The sequence below is a fragment of the Rattus rattus genome, chromosome 3 (assembly GCF_011064425.1).
Source record: "Rattus rattus isolate New Zealand chromosome 3, Rrattus_CSIRO_v1, whole genome shotgun sequence".
Classification (NCBI taxonomy): Eukaryota; Metazoa; Chordata; class Mammalia; order Rodentia; family Muridae; genus Rattus; species Rattus rattus.
In genome coordinates this window covers 64,737,000-64,759,016 of record NC_046156.1, presented here as the reverse complement: position 1 = coordinate 64,759,016, position 22,017 = coordinate 64,737,000, and the positions used below count along the sequence as shown (strand labels likewise).

The 22,017-nt window shown below is 46.2% G+C and overlaps 1 protein-coding gene across 1 annotated transcript; it reads right to left on the bottom strand.

Moving 5' to 3' along the window:
- Window positions 1-2,565: 2,565 nt before the first annotated feature.
- On the bottom strand, window positions 2,566-21,767 carry Dap3 (death associated protein 3). Its single transcript, XM_032896941.1, has 12 exons — window positions 21,726-21,767; window positions 16,255-16,359; window positions 13,721-13,822; window positions 11,599-11,707; window positions 11,200-11,292; window positions 9,475-9,605; window positions 8,484-8,564; window positions 8,246-8,404; window positions 6,850-6,909; window positions 6,010-6,099; window positions 4,208-4,325; window positions 2,566-2,878 (listed from the first exon to the last, which is right to left on the bottom strand). Exons 1-12 carry the CDS (start codon window positions 21,765-21,767, stop codon window positions 2,793-2,795), a joined length of 1,176 nt encoding a protein of 391 aa, XP_032752832.1. The 3' UTR covers window positions 2,566-2,792.
- Between the last annotated feature and the right edge of the window lie 250 nt (window positions 21,768-22,017).

Genomic DNA, 22,017 nt, shown 5'->3' with positions numbered 1-22,017 from the left:
AGCTGAAGTGCATACACATGAGAGGTTAAGGCAGACTTGTGAAGAAACGCTTCACTGAAGAGACACAGGAGAGATGTTCTGCTAAAGCAAGCAGGAGAAAGAACACACGATGAAGGAGTCTTTGCTAATAAACGCATGTAGTGATCCGCCTTACACTGTGTAGTTGAAATGCATTTGTCGGGACTCCATAGAGAGTAACATCAAAAAACTTCTAGTGGTTTTCTTGCCACGTCATTGTACTTGGGTTAATTGGCAGTGATGGCAGCTGAGACCCGTGGAGACCACGTGATGTTTAGAGGCTGTAGACAGGGCTGACAGTGATGGAAGGTGGGCTAGGCTTGCTTATCGAGGTAGCTGTGTAACCACTTGTGGGTCTCAGGACTTCCCTGAGAGACACACAGCAGAGACTTTCTGGAGTTCCTCCTGCCGACCTGTGCTGAGGCTGAGCCCTGGCTGTCTCTGCTAGGTAGTGCCTTGGCTGCTTCCTGTTTGCTCCCGACTACGGGACCGGACTGCTGGTGTATCCGTGAGGTGTCAGTGAGTGACCGAGCTGCCTCTGACGACCTGGGAACTGAACCGCTGATTCCCAGGCAACACAGACAGGAGTTGTCCAGGGAACCTTCTTAAACAGGTCTGGGTCCCCAGTATTCTTTCTTTTCGGTATTCTTACCTCTGGTGGGTAGTGGGCTAAAAGGTAGGTTAACGTGTTTAGGAACCCTCATTAAAAACAGGCATTTGAAAAAGTTACAGTAGAGAGTGACCGACAAGGACAGTGGATATCAGTCTTTGGCGTCACACACGAGGCATTGCACTGCTGAAGCAAACCTCCCCAAACCCACAAGTAAAAGGTCTGTTAATCACTTATGGAAATGACAAGGCCACTCTGTTTTGAGACAGTTCGTGGTTCTTCAGGAACTCACTATGTAGACCAGGCTGGCCTTGAACTTACTTTCTAAGTGCCCGAAAGGGCCATTCTTGATTAGGACTGGCCAGTTCCAGTGAGAGCCTTACAATGCGATGAGCTTCCCCAAGGCACAAGGCTGTCACTTCTGCTGGTAGAGACCGAGTTTGCAATCAACTACTTAAGAGCAGTAGTGGTTTTAGGGTCGAGCTGCCATCAGCATGAACGCAGGCTGAGGTGGGTATTCGCTGGTGCAGCGGCTCACGGCAGCTCTCTCTACTGTTGTACAGAGGCACAGAGCCTGAGCAGCGCCTTCAGTGCTACGCTGTGCTACTTCCTTTGTTTCAAATTATGAATTGAGTGGGCACTTAGTGAAAAAAAAAAAAGCAGACAGAAATATGGCTGAGTGCAGTGGTTACACTCATGCTAATCCCAACACTCAGGAAGCTGAGCTAGGAGGCCTGGGAAGTCAGTCTAGCCCGGCCTACCTCAGGACTACCTGAGATGCTACCTGAATAAGCCAGAAGCTTCGTGATTCATCCCAGGGGCCTGCTAAATTGGGGTCCAATATGGAAGCAGAAGCAGCAGGAGATACATAAAATGACTTGTAGGATGGAGTTGTGGCTCAGTGCAGAGCGTTGGCCCAGCAGGGGCAGGTGCCTAGCACCCACCCCAACACTGTGGGCACAAGTCACACACAGAACTACTGTTACACTAACAGCCTTTCCGGGTGTGGGAGTTGGTCTGGAATGTGATGTTAGTGATCTCTTGTTGAGCTGACACTGAGCGGCTAGTCCTCGGAGACAGGACTACATCATGGTGGGTGTTCAGGTTCTCACGGGAAATTCTTCAAATAAAGCATCATAACAGCCAAGGCTGGAAGGAGCCATCTTGTCAGTTAGCAGTTGCCTGCTAGGTAAGGGTGCTCACAACGCCCTTAAAGTTCAGTGTTGCTGCGCAATTAGACAAGGTAAAGCAAAGAGCTAATAAGTGAGAACTGTGGACTCCGCCTGGGTATGTGTGTCTCTAACCTAAGCTTAGGTAGAGGTGGGAGGGTAAGGCAGTCCTTGCCAACATAGTAAGTTCTGGTCAGTCTGAGCTACATGAGAGATTTGGCTTCAGAAAAGAAAGAAAACCAAAAAGTCTTGACCTGGGTGTGGCAGTTTCTGGTGAGTTGGCAGCAGTGGATAATGGCATTTGCCATGTAATCTGCAAGCCTGACAGTGTTTGTCCCCCCAAACCCATATGAGCACGGGAGGAGGAGAGGCTGATGTTCACTGTTGTCCTGACCCCGAATGTGTGCAAACAATGTCAATGCTGATTTGAGTGACTGTCTCATTTCTGTTACTGTTAGGTGTGCACACTGAACCCGCCCATCTGCATTAGTGTCAATGCACTATACAGCATGGACGCTCTCAGGGCTATGTGGCACAGGGCTGGCCACGTCACCCTGACAGAACTCAGCTGGAGCTCCAGCAATGTTCTGCGGAATCCAGAAGAAAGCACAAACAGAAATTGTATAAGAAGAGTTACCTGTCTAGGAGGAATTCGGCTGTGAATCTTGGTCTCCTGAACTGATTTAAGTCCAGAAGACAGAACTAGTAATTTCTGTAGAGCTGAGTTTCTTCAGATGCTAACAAACATTGCCAGAGAAACTGAACCTGGCCAGTGTAGAACTTTCCTTATGGCAAATCTAATACAATACTTAGAAACAGATCTACTTTTAATAGAAAAATCCTAACAGAAAACTGGTATTCCTTGTAGGACAACCAGACATCCCATTGTCACACGTCCGTCAGTGCCATCGGGCTGCTTGGCTTGGAACCGTGGGCCTCCCTCCTGTGAGGCAGTGGAAGGAAGGCGTCTTCCCGGCTCGCCGCTCCGTGTCCGCTCACAGTGAGGCGCAGAGCCGCTCCAGCTGCTCAGGGTTGCAGTTACTCAGGAACTTCAGCTCCTTCCTCCCTTCTTCTGTTGAAGCTAAAACGGAGCCAAACACCAAGACGTCAGAAGCTTCCCCATTCAGACCATGACCCCAAACCAACCCGAGACCTTACTCCTGCCAGAGCTCTGCATGTGCCGGGCAGGGACTACACCGATTATCATCTGTACCAAGGTATCATGCGCCCAGAGTGACCGGGAGCATAGGCAGTCATTACTGGCTCCTGTTGCCCAGATAGAACACTTTACTTTGTCTACATCTTTTGTATATCCAGGGTGACAGCTAGAATGTTTGCAACGCAAGCCATCAAATCTGGCCTTGAGAGAAAAGAGCTTCTGAGGCCCTGTGTGGCAGTATGTGCTGAGCTCAAAAGGCTCAGATAGCAGGAGATAAGCGTGGGTACACAGGGAGATGCTGCCTAAGCAAACAAAAGAAAAGGAAAAAGTTACTAATTCTGAGCCTGAGAGAAGGGACAGCAAAGACCTGGTTTAGTGCCAGGCACTCACAGTACCAACTCATCGGCACTGCCTTCAATAGGAGCTGGAAGGTTGGCTCAGTGGTTAAAGCACTTGTTGCAAAGGACCCACATCCAGCACCCGCATGGAGGCTCACCACCTCCTCAAACACTAGCACAGGTGATCAGATACACAGGAAGGAGCTAAGATAATTTTAAAAAAGCGTAGAGCGGGGTTGGGGATTTAGCTCAGTGGTAGAGCATTTGCCTAGCAAGCGCAAGGCCCTGGGTTCGGTCCCCAACTCCGAAAAAAAAAAAAAAAAAGCGTAGAGCATCCTTGCCTCTGGTCAGGGCTTATGCTGCCAAAAAAACCTGAAAAAACCAGCACACGGGGCAAGCACTTGTGTCAGTGAGAACTGCAGAGAAGGGCAGCAGTGCAGACCTTGTAAGCAACCCAGTAGCTGGACTGGAGCTGCTTCCTTCTTTAGCAGCAACACTGTAGCCATCTTCCAACCACATTTGTATACCGGTCACTGCTCAGGGAGAGTGGGGCGCCTGTCACAGTCTGAGGCAGTGTACCCTGTGAGTCATGCATCAAGCTGGGGTTCACAGCTGGTGGCTCTAGATTTTGGGGCTCTGCAGGTCCCTATGGGAGTGTCCTATGGGTATACCTTCTCCAGGCCTCTCCTTCTCTCTCTGCCTGTAGTGATGTGAGACCCTCTGCTCCTGGGGCTGGGATGTACCGCTTTCTTACAGGTCTAGGAACATGGATTCAAGAGGCCTGACGGGCCCTTCTGAATCTGTGAGCCCAAGTAAGCTATGGACACCAGGTCACAGTGATGCACACAGATACCTGGTGCAGGGGCTCAGCAGATGACGCTGCTGGCCAGTGGGAGGGATGCAAGGGACTGACCTTTCTCATGCTGAAGCCAGTTGTTCTCCAAGTAATACTGAAAGGAACTTTCAAATTCCTTTGGATTATAGTTGGAAATGAGGATGGGAAGAAAAGGCTCCAGGGCATTAAATCCTTCCTGCAGACAGAAAGGATAAATGATACAGTGTTAGTCTCGAACCAAATCTACAGAGAGATTGACTACTTTGAGGACAGGGTTCTTTTCTTGTGCTCTGCTCTACCTCTCCCCCCCTTCCTACTCAGCCTCCCCGCTCTCAGCTTCCTGCCTCCCACAGGACGGCATGCTTGGTGCCTAGTGACTGCTTATACTGCCATGGACATTATATTTAACAAGGAGATAAGTGGGTGTAGGGGTCTGGGCATTGCCACAGAAACCACAAATTCATGACGAGCTTGGGATATATGGTGGGATATATGGTGAGTCCCTCAAAACAAAACAAAACCAAAATAAACCAACTGAAAACATAAAATAATGACAAGGGGGAAAAGCGACACAAGTTTTACACTAACTAAGAATCTACAGTCGACTGCGCATACCAGCGCACACTAGTCCCAGAGCTTGGGAGGCCAAGGTGGGGGTCTCTGTGAGTTTGAGGCCTGCCTGACCTACACAGGGAGTTTGTTCCAAGCCAGCCAGAGATACACATCGAGTCCTGGTCTCAGAGTTTACACATTCAACTGTGGCTGGGGTTTCAGCTCAGAGGTAGAGGGCTGGTCTAGCATGCACAGGACTGGGGTTTAGTTGCCAAAAATCACTAAAGCAGTAAGACTTTCCCAAACAAATCCACCAAGTAGCAAAGAAACAATTGTATCAGAGAGAAAACAAATGTTTCTATTCATGCTATTATAAATGCAACTTTGAAAAAAATTTAAGGGTTGGGGATTTAGCTCAGTGGTAGAGCGCTTGCCTAGCAAGCACAAGGCCCTGGGTTCGGTCCTCAACTCCAAAAAAAAAAAAAAAAAAAATGTAAATAAGAAAAAAATTTAAAATAAGGTATGGGGGTGCTGGAGAGATGGCTCATGGTTAAGAGAGCACTGACTGCTCTTCCAGAGGTCATGAGTTCAATTCCCAGCAACCACATGGTGGCTCACAACCATCTGTAATGAGATCTGGTGCCCTCTTCTGGTGCGTCTACAGTGTACTTGTATATAATAAATAAATAAATCTAAAAAAAAAAAAAAAAAAAAAGACATGGGGGCTGGAGAGATGGTTCAGTTTTTAGGGGCACGTGTTAATTGGAGAGTACCCATGTCTGAATCCTAGTACCCATATGGTAGCTCACCACCTATAATTCCAATTCCAAGGAATCCAACAAGCACATACACGGACTCAGACAAAACATTCATAGAGTAAAATCAAATGAATAAATCTAACGAAGGAAATTTAAGAGACATAAGGCTGGCGAAAAGCTTCAGAAGGTCAAGGCTCCTCTGTACAAGCCTGATGGCCACCGTGGGAGCCCCAGAGCCCACACAATTCCTGCAGTGTACCATGGTCGCCACACATGTGAAAGGCCCAGAAATGTTACATGAGAGACAGTCTCTCAGATGAGTGGTTTTCAACCCTCCTAACACTGCGACCCTTCAGTACAGTTCCTCATTTTGTGCTGACCCCAGCCACAAAATTGGTTGTTGCCACTTCATAACTGTCATTCTGCTACTGTCATGAATCCTGATGTAAACATCTGATATGCAGGACATCTGACAGGTGACCCCCAAAGGCGCTTCGACCCACAGGGTGAGAACCGCTGTTCTAGACAGAATGGTTGCTCTAAGGGAAGCAGATTTCTCCAGGTTGTGACCTTTCCCAGCAGCTCATGCGGCAAATAGGCTGTTCTGGACTTGAAGAGAGACCCGGTTTGGCTCAAGCTCAGCACAATTGCTCCTCCGTGCTGAAAACAAGCAAACAGTTGGACTTTACAACGAGAGTAAGACACGATGAAAGTAAGACACGTGGTACACAGTCACTCGTAGACTTCACAGCAGCGTCATGACAGTGTGCTTATGCATAATTAACTGGCTACAAATCAGTTCTTAGTTCTAGATCTGGTTCTGACAATAAATTCCTGCAAGATCTTATACTTTTATTTTTAATGTTGACTGTGATTCCTGCACTCCTAGTACTTAAGCAATTGAATGAAGCAGAGGAGTTCAGATCTGAGGCAGAATGAGTGCTACATTCACATGCAGGGTGAGCTCATCATATCTCGCTGTCTTGCTTGTGCAGGCCTTAAATCCCAGCACCCAGGAGGCAGATCTCTATAAGCTCCAGGACAGCCAGGACTACACAGTGAGCTGGTGCCTCAAATAAAAAGTAAACAAATAGGGGTTGGGGATTTAGCTCAGTGGTAGAGTGCTTGCCTAGCAAGCGCAAGGCCCTGGGTTCCGTCCCCAGCTCCGGAAAAAAAAGTAAACAAATAAACAAATAGCAGAGAGACAAAGAGGCAGGCAGGCAAGAACACACGCACTTTCACACACACACACACACACACACACACACACACACACACACACACACACACACTAGTGCGAAGGCTCTGTCAGTAAAGAACTTCTCTGGGTTACTCTGTGTAAATGCTACGTAAGACAAATGAGCAGTAAGGACACACAGTCCCTGCAAGTCCCAAGCACAAGCCACTCACCCAGTCATTTTTCACCATTTTTCTTAGGTTGTGGACAAGGGCGAGTTCCTCCGGGGCAATCTACATGGTGTCAACAAGAGAGTGAAGAGGTTATGACTTTCCTGGCTTTTTCCCTAGGAAAACTGAATTGACAATGATTTAAAGTTTTTTAACTGCTGCAATCGTAGCACCTGAATACACTTCCTTCAGAACGAGAGAGAGGGGTTTGGGGGAGGGAGAAAGGAGAGAAGCAGCAGGGAGGAGAGGTCAACTGTAGCAAGTGCGCCTTTCTCCCTTGACGTTACTGACTTCTGCACAGACCACATCCTCCCTTTGAAAAGTCTTAGGGCCAGGAGGAAAGCGGAGGTCCTCCTCCTCTCTGACGTGTGCCCTTGCTTTGCGACGCATGGTGAGGCGGGCAGGCATGGCGAGGTGGCAGCAGCATGTGCTGGGTAGGTTTCTGTCTACAGGACACAAGCCAGGGGTGTTTGGGGACAGTTAACATTGGCAAATGCTGCCATCTTGATTGGTGGTGGATGGGGGTGATGGGGAGCATCCCACAAGGGTAGGCGGTACCATCCATGGGCAGCGGTCCTGCAATGTCTAAGAAAAACTGAACAAGCAGGGAGGAGCAAGCCACTCAGGATCATCCCTCCCGGTCCTTTGCTTCAGTTCCTGTCTCCAGGTTTCAGCCGTGAGTTCCGACCTTGCCTTCCGTCAGTGGGCTGCTGTGAGGTGGATCTGTCTCTGTCCTTTAGAAGTCACTTTGGGTCGGATGGTTTACCACAGCAATAGAAAGCCCACACCTTTGGTTTCCTGAAGCTAAGTTATTGTCTCTTCCCTGCTTCTGCAGTGCTGGAGGTGGAGTCTAGGCTCTTAGACACACAGTGCAACTCATGGACCACGCGTACTTATGTGTGCACCACAGCCACGCTGCTGGCTTACACCTCAGCACTCTACTGCTGCTGCTGTTGTTTTAGTATAGAACACAGTTTATTCATGGAGAGGAGTAAGAGGGTAGTAGGGGGGGGGGCCCTAAGTAGAGAAATAGAAGGTAGAGGCTGGCCATGAGCTCCTGGAGAGAAGGGGGAGGGGAATGGGGAGAGAAGAGACAAAGGGGGAAGAGGGTAAGAACCAGAGAGCAAGAGAGAACGAGAGGGAGCAAGCTATTGTTTTTAAAGATTTATTCTTATGCGATGAGTGTTCTTCCTGAATGCATGCATGTGCCCATGGCGGAGGCCCTGGAGGTGGAGTGACATAGGTTGTGGACGTTCGCTGGCTGCTAGGAAGTGTACCTGGGTGCTCAGAACCAGGCATCTATTGCTCTATCTCTATATAATTCAAAACCTTCTCTGGTTCCCAGAGGAGAGCCTCAGAGCTCGCCCAGGACAGAACAGAGAAAACAGACCATTCCTACCAAGGTTCTATCTTCTCTTTTCAGCGTGGTCCTTCCCCAGAGGGCGTTGACTCCATCCACAGCCACCAGGAGGTGAAAGAGTCCTAGGGAGCTCTGCGTCTTCAGCTCCTTCAGCACAACCCCAACAGCGTCAGTGGCGTTTCTCACTCGCGTTAGGCCCTGTGGGGAGAGGCAGGACTGTCCCTCTGCTTTCTCTGGCTAGGACACAGTGTAAGTGGTGCTTTGGTGTTTCTTGTACCTGTTCGACAACTTCTCCCAGAGGACTGCCTTTCTCAGTGCTTTCTCTCTTATTCCAAACATACTTCTCTTGAACTTTTATCTAAATGCAAGCAAACATTTAGAAAGAAATAAGAAAATAAAACAGGCTGCTCGCTTAGGCCTAAGCCTTTCCAAATCAGAAAGGCATAGGGTTCAGCTGCACCACAGGAGGTACAATGTAGAAATTAGACTTCTAACCTCTTCCTGGAGCTTTGTGTGCAGGGAGGTGGGGGAGGGTTTGGGGGTAAGAGTTCTTTCCTTGAGTAGTATTGACAAATATTGGCACTCACATTTTCAGAAATACATTTATTTGTATATGTGTATGTATATATGTAGGGCCATCTGTGCTAGGATGCAGGTGTGGAAGTCACAGACAAACTGCCCATCATGTGGAGCCTTGGTTTCCACCTCAGGTTAGGAGGTACAATGATAAGAGCTTCATCTGCTGCACCATCTCAGCCAACAAGCAGTGCAGTGAGGTTTCTGTGAGCCTTTACATGCAGTTATAAAGCCTGAGTCTAGAGCTCACTCTAGAGTGCTGGTGCTGTGCTCTCCTGGTTGAGGCAGGACTCTAAGTTTAAGGCTAGCCTGGGGTCGTAGGTTCAGAACCAGACCAATCTACATAGCAAATGAATAAATCAAAACTGGAGTGGATAATTTTACTCTCACACTTCTGGTTTATCTGGAGGAAAACCTTTCTGTTGTGAAAGATTCAAGATTCTCTCAGGAACAGTAAAAATCAGTCCAGACTTTTATTTTACTAGTAGCCATCTCTTTGAAGATCAACAAATGCATTTCAAGTTATGAGCCCACTGTGAGCCAAAAATATTAAAGGGATACAAAATGGCTCATTTCGTCCTGAGTGCAAGGCCGATTCCCTACAGTGTATCAACTCCTCAAGGTACAAAGAAGACAGACTCTGCTTTGTCAGCACAAAGGTCATCTCCCACTGAATTCCCAGAGCCAATCACCTGACCCAGAAAGCGCTCGTTGGTAGTTTTGAAATTCTTCAGCCAGGTAGAGGCCTCTAAGGGTTGATCAAAGCGCTGTTTGTTGTAAGTGGACTGTAGCAGCTCCCCGCAGTTTTTTACCCAAAGATGAGCTAAAAGTGGATAAGAAAACAAAGTAACTTGAGATACTGTATACTTTTTTGTTTAAAAAAAAAAAAAAAAAAAAAGAGCTGGAGAGATGGCTCAGTGGTTAAGAGCAGTGACTGCTCTTCCAGAGGTCCTGAGTTCAAATCCCAGCAACCACATGGTGGCTCACAACCATCTGTAATGGGATCTGATGCCCTCTTCTGGTGTGTCTGAAGACAGCAACAGTGTACTTATATATAATAAATAAATAAATCTTTAAAAAAAAAGAATCCTAAAAAAAAAAAAAAAAAAAGAACTCATTTCTTTCCTTTTGTATTGTGGATGTTTTGACATAAGGGGCGTGTTGGGTCCCCTTGTACTGGAAATGCAGATGCTGTGACCGCTGTGTCCGTGCTGTGACCCGCACCTGGGTTCTTTGCAAGAGCAGCCAGTGCTCTTACCTGTGAATCATCTTTCTATCCCTACAAATGACTTTTTAAATTAGGAGAAACATTAAAAAGAGAACAAATGAGCATATTTTCTTTTTTTTTTTTTTTTTTCCGGAGCTGGGGACCGAACAGGGCCTTGCGCCCGCTTAGCAAGCGCTCTACCACTGAGCTAAATCCCAACCCCAGAGCATATTTTCTTTTGTGCGGTGGTACTGGGGACTGATCCTCTCTGTTCTTGACCTTAAACTGGACATTACAGTGTAACCAGAACATAAAATATCAAGTGGACTGCCATCACTCCTTACTGCCAACTTTTAAAGGCAAATTAGTAAATGTGGATATTTAAACATTGAACAAAAGAGGATATATGCAAAGCACGAGGATTAAAATCTATACCGAACTGTGCGTTAAACAATATGACATGCACCATCCCAAGCTAATGTTGGCTACTCTCTGGCCCTAGCGGTCCTGCTGCTTCCATGGCTAGTCTCATGTAGCGATTGCCCATCATGGCTCTCTTGTGCGCATCCTGCTCTCATTTTAGCCATTCGCCCTTGGTGGTTAGCCGTCACAGATCCCCGTAACCTGGTAAAATCAAAACTCTAGAGGCTTGTAACTTATCAATCAGATTTATATCAATAAATTCAATTTATAACAATAAACTCAGAGTCAATTGATATGAATATAAACGTCCCACCTAGATAAGACAAATTGTCTTGTAATTATTCATCTCTTATAAGATATTCAAAGCTACCTGTGGCTATTTAAAGCCATTTGGACTCTAGATCCTCTTTTTTTTCTCCATTTTCTTTCCTCTTCCTCTCTATCTCTCCTGTCTCTCAAAAACTCTCAGCCCGCCCCTCTTTTCTATTGTCCAATCACAGGCTCCAGCCTTGTCTCTCACCTGCCCTCACCTGCGTACAGACAGCAGCCCACACTGAACAACTTTAAAATGTCAAGGAAGGGTGTGGATCTGTGGGTCCTCAGAATCTTAACAGACAAGTGTCTGTTATTGGCGCTCGGGAGGCCGGGGCAGGAGTGGGCTTGTTTTATCTCACAAATTCAGAGTCAGTAAGGGCAGTACAGCATGGCCCCTGTCTCCTAAGCAGTCACAGTGCTGCCCCACAGCAAGGCGACTGTCCATCAGAGAAGACAGCCAGGAAGCCCTTACCATCTGGGATGTGCAGAATCAGCCAGTCACTTTTTGCACAGAAATGAACAGCATGACAGAGACTGAGGGTCTTTCCTGTCCCCTTCTCTCCATCTGAAGTATGTGTTAAAGAAAACACCAGATACAACATGTTTCCTAGCAACAGCATTTCTTGCCTACATGTGCTGGTGCAAGTCTTCAATCACAGCACTTAGGAGAGGAAGAAGCAGGCAGATCTGGTTAAGTTTGAGGGCATCCAGGGCTACATAGCATGAGCTTGTCTCACAAAAACAAACAAACAAACAAAAAAAAAAAACAAAAAACAAAAACAAAAACAAAAGGTAAAGTGAGCAGCATTTCCTTTCTCAAGTGAGGGGGGAACACAAGACTTAAGAGGACCCAGGTGTGTTGAAAGGATACAGAGAAGATATCGTACAGCTGGATGAGCAAAATTGGTATTTTTCAGGTAGCCCAGAAGCTCGAGAGCTGGCTTCCTAACCATCAGACAAGCTTCACCAAAAGTCTTCACCTAAGTAAACAGCAGAAAGAAGGTAGGCATGGAACTCCTGGCCATTCTAACCACAGGCACACTAGTCGAGACCCGACGAACCAGATCTCTAAACGCATTTGTATCCCGGTCTGAGAGTCTGGGTTACATCTGAAGGTCAATCCATGCATTTAGCTAATATCTGAGGTATACTGCTTCCTATCAAGTAACATAAATAGCCAGCTTCTGATGGTTCTTTGTTTGTTTATTTTGTGAAAAAGGGGATGAAGTCCATCCCAGGCAAATATACCCAAGCACCCTACTATTAAGCTGGACCTCAGATCCAGGGCTGCTGCTTTTATATAAAGACCTCTTTCTCCCACGCAGACTGAGCTGATGCCCTGCCTCCACTCCGAACAAAAATTCTGATGACAATTTTGGTATGGTCTAGAAGTTAATTCCTCTCTTTTCTCTCTCTCTCTCTTTTTTTTTTTTTTTTGTGACAGGGTTTCTCTGTGTGCCTGGCTGTCCTGGATCTCACTCTGTGGACTGAGCTGGCCTTGAACTCTGTCCCGAGTGCTGGGATTAAAGGGATGCACCACCACTGCCGATATTCTAATATTAGTCGGTCATCATCAGTCTCCTTGCTTGCTGCTGAGCCTGACGTGCCTCGTGTGATGTCTAGAGTGACAAGGTGGGAGAGGCAATCCCCAGTAGCCCTCATAGCCACACATGATGTGGGTCAACAAAAAATAAACACATTTAGAAAAATGTTTCATCTCTAGGACCAGGTGTGGTGATAGGTTCCTATTACACCAGCACTGAGGAGGCTGAGACAGGAGAATTGCTACAAACTGGAGGCCAAAATAACACAGCAGGACCCTTTTAGGACAACAATCCCACAAGCCAAAACAAACAAACAAACAAACAAACAAACAAACAAACCAAAAACCAAAACTCAAAAACACCACCTCGAACCACCCCCCCTTCCAAAAAAAAAAAAAAACAAAACAAAACCCAAAAGCAACAACACAAAGAAAACCAGGGGAGGGAGACCGTGCAGGTGGTGAGAACCAGAGTTTAGGCTCCAACGCTCATAAAAACGTATCTGGGCATGGGAGTGCGCTTGGCCCTGCAGCTTACTAGGAAGCCCCAGGCCCCAGTCAGAGACCTTGGTAAAAAGGAAGGGGTGGGGTGAGCTGGAGAGATGCTAGTCAGTTACGAGCGCAGGCTGTTCCTCCAGAGGTACCAGCTTTGACTCCTAGCACCTAAATGGCTGCTCACAACTGTCTATAACTCCAGTTCCAGAGGATCCCACACCATTCCTAGATTCTTCTGGCACTGAAAACATGTGAGACACAGGCAGAAATGAAGACAAAACACCCATATTTAAAAAAAAAAAAAGCCAGTAAAACATGGATGTCTCTTGAGGAAGGACACTTGGGTCTGATGAATGTACACCTATACATACTACATACACACATACATACATACATACATACACACACACATACATACATACATACATACGTACATACAATTTATTTGGAAAATCATTCCTATTTAGCTTAGAAATAATTTTTTTTAAAGATCTCATGGAGGCAAGGATGACCTTAAAGATCTTCGTGCTGCTACTCCCAGAGTGATGGGCTGACAGGTGTGTCACCACACATGAGGTTTTGGACTTGGATCTCATACTGTATGTAGCCTAGGCTGGCCCACTACTCACCATGCAGGCCAAACTCGTCCCAAATTTGAAGCACTCCTTCTACTACTGCCTCTTAAGTGCTGGGATTGCAGGTATGTGTCAGCACACCTACCTTCGAGTCACTTAGTTTAATTACCTGACTTCTGGAAACTTGCTCAGTAACTTGAGGGAAAAGGTACTGATTATAAAAGAATACTTCCCTGGTTCTGAAGTGTACTTAAGTGGCTAACAAAAGATAAATTCTAACTGTGGTGTTTACGAGTCCTTAGCTGACTTTTAAATCGTCTACACCTCCCATTTAACCCTTTTCCACACACCACACTTTGGGCGAGTTTCTGTCGGAGTACCTGCATTGCGTATCGAGGAGGCAGGCCGTGAGGAAACACCGTCTTCAGATCCTGCGGGGGGATGCTGTAGTGCTGACCCTCATGCTGCTCCCCGTGCTTAGCCTGGAAACACACAAGCAGGAACAAGAGCTCACGTGTGATCCAGACTTTGAAAAGACATGGTTATATATTGCCTGTTGTCCCAGCCCGCAAAAGCTAAAGCAGAATTATCTTGAATTGCAGGCCAGCCTAGGCTATAGAGACCTTGCACCAAAAAACCAACAAACAAAATAAAAATCATAATAAGCCTAAAGACCTATGGCTAACAACCACCACCACCACCACCACCACCCCCACCCCACCACCACCACCATCACCTCCTCCACCACCACCACCACCACCACCCCACCACCTCCTCACCTCCACCACCACCACCACCACCCCCTCCTCCACCACTCTGAGCAGATACTGCCTGCAGAGGCCACAGCTTGGGCAAACAGTAACATCTGCTAGCAGGGAAAGCACCCCTTTTCATGACATGGTCTTGCTGTGTAGTGCAGGCTGGCTTAGAACTTTTGTTTGCCTTTCTGCTGTAGCTCCCAGACTGCTGAGATTACATACGTGTGCCACCAGGCCAGGGTTTTCAGTTAAAACATTGGGTGCTGGGACAGCAAGACAGTTCCAGTGAGTAAACATACCTCTTGCCAACCCTGACAACTGAGTTCAAAACATAGGACCTACAACTTGTCCTTTGATCTCCACATAACACAGGCAGAAATCCACAACTAATATCTAATATCTAATAAAGTACTGGTGACCCCAAATCCAGTCTATTACATAGTCAGTGGCCTGATGAAAATTAGTTGTTCAGCGATAACTGTTAACGGGGACAGATATGCCACCTGGATTCTTTTAAGCTATGAAGAGATGCTCCAGTCCTGTGGCAAGATCTGCATGATACTGTTTCCATGGAAACACTGAAACACTGAATGACACTTTGATGACTTCATTAATTTATTTTATTTCGTTTTGCAGTCTGAGAATAGGCAAATGCTAAGGAGAAAGTTAAACACGCCTGTATAAAATTTCGTTTTTGTGGAGGCTATCTTTTTACATTTCTACACAGCCACAGCCACATTAGGATGGAAGGAATGACATTTGGGACAGCACAGAAAAAAGGCGGGCGAAGCCCTTCTTTCACGGTAAAAAAGCACAGACCACACAACTGATTTTACTTATAGGAGATGGCACCGGCACTGGGCATGGGAGAAAAGTACCCAGCCTGTCAGGGTTTCAGCTCAGAAAAGGAACAGTCCTGCTGATAAGACACCAGGAAAGTTGCCTTCAAAGCAGGAAGGTGCTGTCCAACTTTTGACTATGAGAAAGCAGTGCACCATCACGCATGAACAATCTGAATACTAGTCAAGGGCTACTCCACGCACGGGGCTTAGCTTTTCCCAGCCTGGATGCTCATTTACAGGAGGGCTGAGGAACCAAGAACATCGGAGGGCACTCTCAACCACAAGTCTCAAACATGCACCAAGTGCTCCTTTAAGGAAAGCGTGGCCCACCTCAAGACATAATTCCTGAAAGACTTATCTCAGAAGGAACTGAATTTAACCAATCTGTTTGTTTTGAATTTTTAATTCAGCAAGATTCTTGGCACTAGGCGAATTCATTACTCAGATCACATTAGAAGGAAGTTGGACCAAGTTTGTACTTTACGGCACCACAGAGCAACAAGGGAAGATGTGTGTTAGAGTGCTAGCCCAGCACTCTAGGTGATCTAGTGATGTCTCATCTACCTGAGTCTATGTACAGTGCAGGATATTTGATCACACTGTGAACCCCAAGATTATGTTCATTAATGGAAAAACTGTTTTTAGTTGTAGTATAGCTCAGCCTTAGCACACAACTTTAATCCAAGAGCTTTCTGCTTGAATATTATAAATTTCATTAAATAAAGTCAACCACAGGTTAAGAGGCAGAACAAGCAACTAGTTGACAGAGAGGGAACACGGGATTATTAAGAAAAAACCATAGCGAGTAAAGGAGTCAGGTTAGAGAGACACACAGGAAGTAGAAGGGAAGGACATTTAGTTTGAAGACAGCATGAGAGAGGGGCATTGCTTCTGGGATGTTAGCTGAGGAGGAAGGGCAACTGGGTTCTTTCCCTGTTCTCTGAGCTAGCAGGCTTTCACCCCAGGGTCTGACTCCTGAGACTTCATTGGTAAAATCAAACAACTGAGAATTTGTTAAAAAACAACATATGTGGGCTGGAGAGATGGCTCAACGGTTAAGAGCACCGACTGCTCTTCCAGAGGTCCTGAGTTCAATTCCCAGCAACCACATGGTAGCTCACAGCCATCTGTAAAGAGATCCGATGCCCTCTTCTGGTGTGTCTGAGGACAGATACAGTGTCTTATATAATAAATGAATAAATCTTTAAAAAAAAAAAAAAAACAACACATGTAAACCAGTATCCTGATATGTAAAAGCAATGTATGGCAACACAAATTATAGTCTCTGAAACCCCACCCCCATCAACAACTTACTGGGTCACTGTCACTGGTGCGGGAAACAGCTCTCGGACGCTCAGCTGGAACCTGATTGTTCTGAGGTGCTTGGACACTCACGTGCAAAAAACGCCTCGGGTCCGACTACAAAAGAAAATGTTTAGTGTTCTGGGATCATCTGCTTTTTTAATGCTTGGTGTAACACTGATATTCAAACTATGTCTCTATCAGGGAATCATGACACTAAAATATGTTTCAATACTATATAAAACAAAATTGATCTTTACTAACAATTCACTAAGTTCAGTCACATCATTTATCCTCTGAATCTGTTTTAGCACATATACTGCTGTGTCAGGGACTGTCTTAAAATGGAAACCAATCTATCCGCGCAGCCACTGCTAACTAACTTTCTTCTGGAGACATGGTCTCACTACAAAGGCCAGACTGGCCAACAGCTCACGGCACTCTTGCCTCAGCTCCTCAAGTGCTAAGATTAATGTAACGGCTGGGGTCTTGGTTAGTTGCCCAGGCTGGCCTTGGGTTCTGTGCTCGGTGAGTCTCCTATCTCTACATTTGGGTATCTGGGAACACATGCGCAGCTCAGGAAATGCGTTTAATCCACGTCCACTATTATGCATGGTCTCTAACAGCACCGGAGCCTCCACTGTGAGGGTTAGTGCAATGTGCTTCAGCACAAACAAGATGGATGTGTCTGGCCTTGAACTCAGAGGTCTGGCTACCTCTGCCTCCAGAGTGCTGGGAGTAAAGGAGACAGTTATAAACACCCTTTCATTACTCTTCTCCCATTCCTTTCACTCTGTCAAGGTCTGACTTGTGTCTAGCCTTGAACTCTAAAGATCTGGTTGCCTCACCTTGTTAGTGCTGGGTGTACCATAGCTAGCCTTGCTAGCTATGACCAGCAAAATAAGAATCATTAGTGACATGTAATGAGGGAATATGTAAAGTGTCCAACTAAGTGAAAACTAGTTAACTATACTCAGAAGAAACTTCTGGAATGGGGGTGAAAAATACAGATGACATTTGAGGAGATATATATGAGAAAAATGCTAAGAAAATTTCTCAAATTAGTAGAGTACAAGGGTGCATGTCTATAATACTAGCATTCAGTGGGATTAGGAGTCCAAGTCCAGCTTGGGCTGTATGAGCTGCTTCCTAAAGGAAAAACTCCCTCAAGAGAGCCTAAAGACGAACTAGCCTTGCACAGACGTGAAATGGTTCCAGTTATGAGTTTAGGGTATGAATTCAAGAGCAACAGAAGAGGAGCTGAGAGCAATGAGAGCCCAGCAGGTCAACAGCCACCTCCAGGGTGCACTGCCAGACGCACAGGACAGCAGTAAGCTGACACAAACCCCTTCTGCCAATCTGTAAACTGACACAAACCCCTTCTGCCCCAGATTGGTTTTGGTCAGAGTGTTTAATCAGTTTAAGAAAATAACTAATACGATATCCAAGATTGACTCTAAAAATCTCTACTCTTTTCATTACCTTTTGTTTTCATTAAAAATCATTTTTTATTTTATTGTTTTAGACAGGGACTAACTCCTAGCTGGCCTAGAATGCACTGTGCAGACCAGGCTAGCCTTGAATTCACAGAAATCCACCTGTTTCTACCCCCCCCCATGTTTAAAAAAATACATTTATTTGTGCTTGCTTGTATGGATATGCACAGGCCAATGTACACATGTGGAAATCAAAGAACAACCCGGGAAAGGTCCTGTCTCTATCACATTGGGGTCCCAGGGATGGAACTTGGGGTATCAAGTTTGGCACCAAATTCTTTAACCGTATGAGCCATTTTGCCAACCCTCTTTTCTACATCTTATATTAAGTTTTCCCTATTTCTTTATGTATTGATTTATGTGTGGTATGAGTGGCACAGCATGGGTAGGGAAAGCAAGGACAACGTGTAGAAGTTAGTTTTTCTTTCCATCACTCGAGAAGCAGGGATAGAATCTTGTTGGTGAGTCTTTGCAACAAGGGTCTTAACCTGCTTGGCCACCTTCTGACCCCTTTGCACTTAGGACTTAGTGTGTATGTCTGGGACACACTAGCATGCCTGTGCACATACACGGCCAGAAGACAGTGCTGGGCCACTGAGGTATGACTCTCCTGGACCGAGGGTTGGGTGGTGGGTGGGGCACCCACACTTTTCTCTGCCCCTCTGGAAGCTGGCAGTTCCAGTGAGTCTCCTCTCTCGTAGATGGAATCGTGGCTGAACGTGAGATCCCAGCTCATTTTAATGTGGGTGCTGAGATCCGAGTGTGGTCCTGATGCTTGTGTAGCAACTGCTCTTAGCCACCTAGCTGACTCTTCGGCCCTTCATCATTGTGTGTTGTGTTTGTCTGCATTCATGTATGTGTGGGGGCTCCAAGGACCCTCCCAAGCACATGCCAAATCTGAGATATCAGTGGCAGATTTTAATACAAACCAACAGTGCAAAGAAGTAGGTTGCTATAATTTTTAGAATGTAAGTCAGGTTTACAGCAGAGGCAGGTATTCTCCCAAAATCCAATATCCTTTAGCCTACTGCTAGGGGGTCCCTTTCGAGTGGAAATACTTCAGTTTAAAATGAAAACCAGCTGAGAGCGGCCATTGAGCTCATCTTCTCCTGCTGTGGCAGCCCAGGTTACAGAATAGCCTGTCTCAGGCAGAAGGAAAGAAGGATAAAGCGGAGGGGAGCTGGAGAGAGGGCCTAGCTCTTCCAGAAGATCCAGGTTCACGGCCTGGCACACATGCACCTCACAACTGCCTGTAACTACAGTTCAAAGGGCTCTAACACACTCTTGGCCTGTGCAGGCATCAGGAGCATGTGTGTATGCAGACACCCAGGAAGGCAAAGCAGTCATATAGATTATAAGGAGAGAAGGAGGGAGCAGGCAGCTGCCGTCCCGCCCCCACCATATACAAGGACATCCACTGATAGCTGAGGAGGGACCCATCCCTCCTGCTCTTGCCAGCAAAGCCAAAATGCTAAACACACAGAAGACTCAGGACAGCATTTGAGCGATACACCCTCATACTAGGAGAAGGCACCTTATCTCTTTCCACCCATCATCGTTCTTGTTGTTTTGTTTGTTTTGAGACAAGGCCTGGCTGTCTTGGCACTTGCTATATAGATCAGGCTGGCCTTAAATTTTCAAAGTTCCTGCCTCAGCATTTCAAGTGCCTGGATTTCAGGTATGTGCCACAACATCTGCCACATCTGCCACATCTGCCACATCTGCGGGATGGCTCAGGGTAAAGATGCTTGTTGTGTAAGTTTGGTGAACTCAGTTACCATAAAGCCACAGAGAAGCAGAAGAACTGATTTCCACAAGAGCATCCCTCCATATACATCATACTCAGAATCATAAATACATCTTTTAAAAAGTAAGAAAACTAGGGTTGGGGATTTAGCTCAGTGGTAGAGCGCTTGCCTAGCAAGCCCAAGGCCCTAGGTTCTGGGTCCTCAGCTCCGAAAAAAAAAAAAAAAAAAAAAGAAAAACTAGGTGGTGGCTCAGTTGTTGAGAGCACTGGCTGCTCTTCCAGGAGACCCTGGTTAATCCTGGTACCCACATGGCAGCTCACAACAATGAGTAAGTCCAGTCTCAGCTATCTACGCCCTCTTCAGGCCTCCACAGGCACAGGAGTGCACATAGTGCACAAATATAGACACAAGCAACAACCATACACAGAGATAAAATTAACTAAAATAGTCAATGGCCACAAGGTGGTGCTATTTCTACAGTACTCGGATGACTTCAGTTTTTTCCCTTCAGTAAATAAAAAACTAACAAAATGGATTCCCTATGTCTTAAAGAGGTATCAATGAAAGCAACCTGCTAGACTGACTTCCAGGACAAACAATTCTGTGTCCAATTCCCTCGGCTTAGCTCCAGAGTGAACATAATGCAATTCCTCAAACACTATCCATGAGGCAAACGAAAACATTTACGTGAACAAACTATACATTTTAATCTTATGTGAATGGGTATTTTGCCTGCATGTAAGACTGTGCTCCACGTGTGCCCACTGGTACCCTCAGAGGCCAACCTGGATTTGGGGTTACAGATGGTTGTGAGCCACAAGTCAGTGCTGTGGATCAATCACAGATCTTCAGGGCTCGTAATGCACCCTTTTTGAGACAAGGTCTCACTATGCAATTCTGGCTGATCAGGAACTCACTATGTCAAACAAACTGGCCTTAAATTCAGGGATTTGTTGTCTCTGCCTGCGGAGATTAAAGGCATGAACCATCACACCTGGCCCTTATTTCGTTCTGTTTGTCAGTTTTATGCCTATGTGTATGGAAGAGGACAGAAGAGGGCACTGGATGATCAGGAACTAGAGTTGCAGGTGGTTATGAGCCCTCATGGGTTCTAGAAACCAAACTGGAAGGCCATCTGCAAGAGCAGCAAGTGCTTGTGGCCACCAAGCCAACTTTCTTGCATCAATATTGGCTTTTACTTCTTTTGTTAACTTTTTTTGTTTTGCTGCACTAAAATGGACAGAGGCTTTTTATACATCTCAGGGTAGGAGTTGGCAAAGGTAAAAGGAAAAGAAAAACAACAAACACCCCCCACCCAGCCCTAAACTGTACAAGGGGAATGCTCCTTTTGTAAGAACTCTTGTTGTAATCATATGATTTGTTGCAAGTGACCCTTTCTTCTTAAGTTCTCATCCTCCAGACTTAGGTCTATAGGACTTCCTGTTCTCAGCAAACACAGGCTTGGTCATCTTAATAGGTGCTGCCTTAGTACCACACACTCAGATTGGTCATTTCTTCATGACTTCTGAACTGTGTGCCTCTGGAGAACATAGATGCCATGCCATATGTACACTGGTTAGGCCACGGGCTTTGAAGTCCACCAGCCAGCATCTATGTAAGGCTGACAACTTCATGGCCTGCTTCCATAGTAGGTTACTTATCCATTCTAATCTTTAGTTTCTGCAACTTTAAGACAAGGATAGTACATTGTCAGGAGGATCAAAAGAAATAAAGCATGCTGAGGGGTGCTGGTGTGTACCTTTAGTCCCACCATTTGGGAGACAAAGGCAGATGGATTTCCTTGAGTTCCAGGCCAGCTGGGGCTACACATGAGATTCTGGTTTTTGTTTTTAAATGAACAGACAATCACTAACACAACCAGTAGTATGACACCTTTGCCCACTTTGAGTCAGGGTTCTCTATATGGCTCTGGTCAGCCTTGATCCTTGTGTCTTACTCTCCCAAGTGCTTTGATTATAGAGAGTACTGTGATGCCACACCCAATTCAGTATGGCCTTATTTTTGTATTTGAAGAGGTCTGCCTCATTGTATATGCGTGTGTGTGGGTGGGTGGGGTGGTTGTGGGGAGGCCAGAGAAAGTTGCTAGATTCCCCTCGCCCTGTTCCAAGTGTCTGTGGAAGGCTCTGCTTGCTCTGTGGATGCTGGGGATTCCAATTCTGGGCCTTCAGTTTATGCAACATGCATTCTTAACTTATGAGTCATCTCTCTAGCCCCTTACCTTTTTTGGGGGTTTTGGGGGTGGTGCGGTGTAAGGAGGCATGGGCAGAGTCTCATGTATTCCAGGCTAGATTCAAATGTGCTATGTAGCTGAAGATGACCTTGAGTTTCTGATCCTTCTGTCTCTACCCCCAGAGTCTGCACTACTGTTATTAGTGCTGCTGCCGCCATGTTCAGTTGATGTGGTCCTGGAAATCTAACCCAGACGTCCTGAGTCCAGTCAGTATTTGATGTCAAGTGGTTTCCTTGACTGCCTCTGCCTTACTTTACTTCAGGGGGTTCAGTGTATGGAG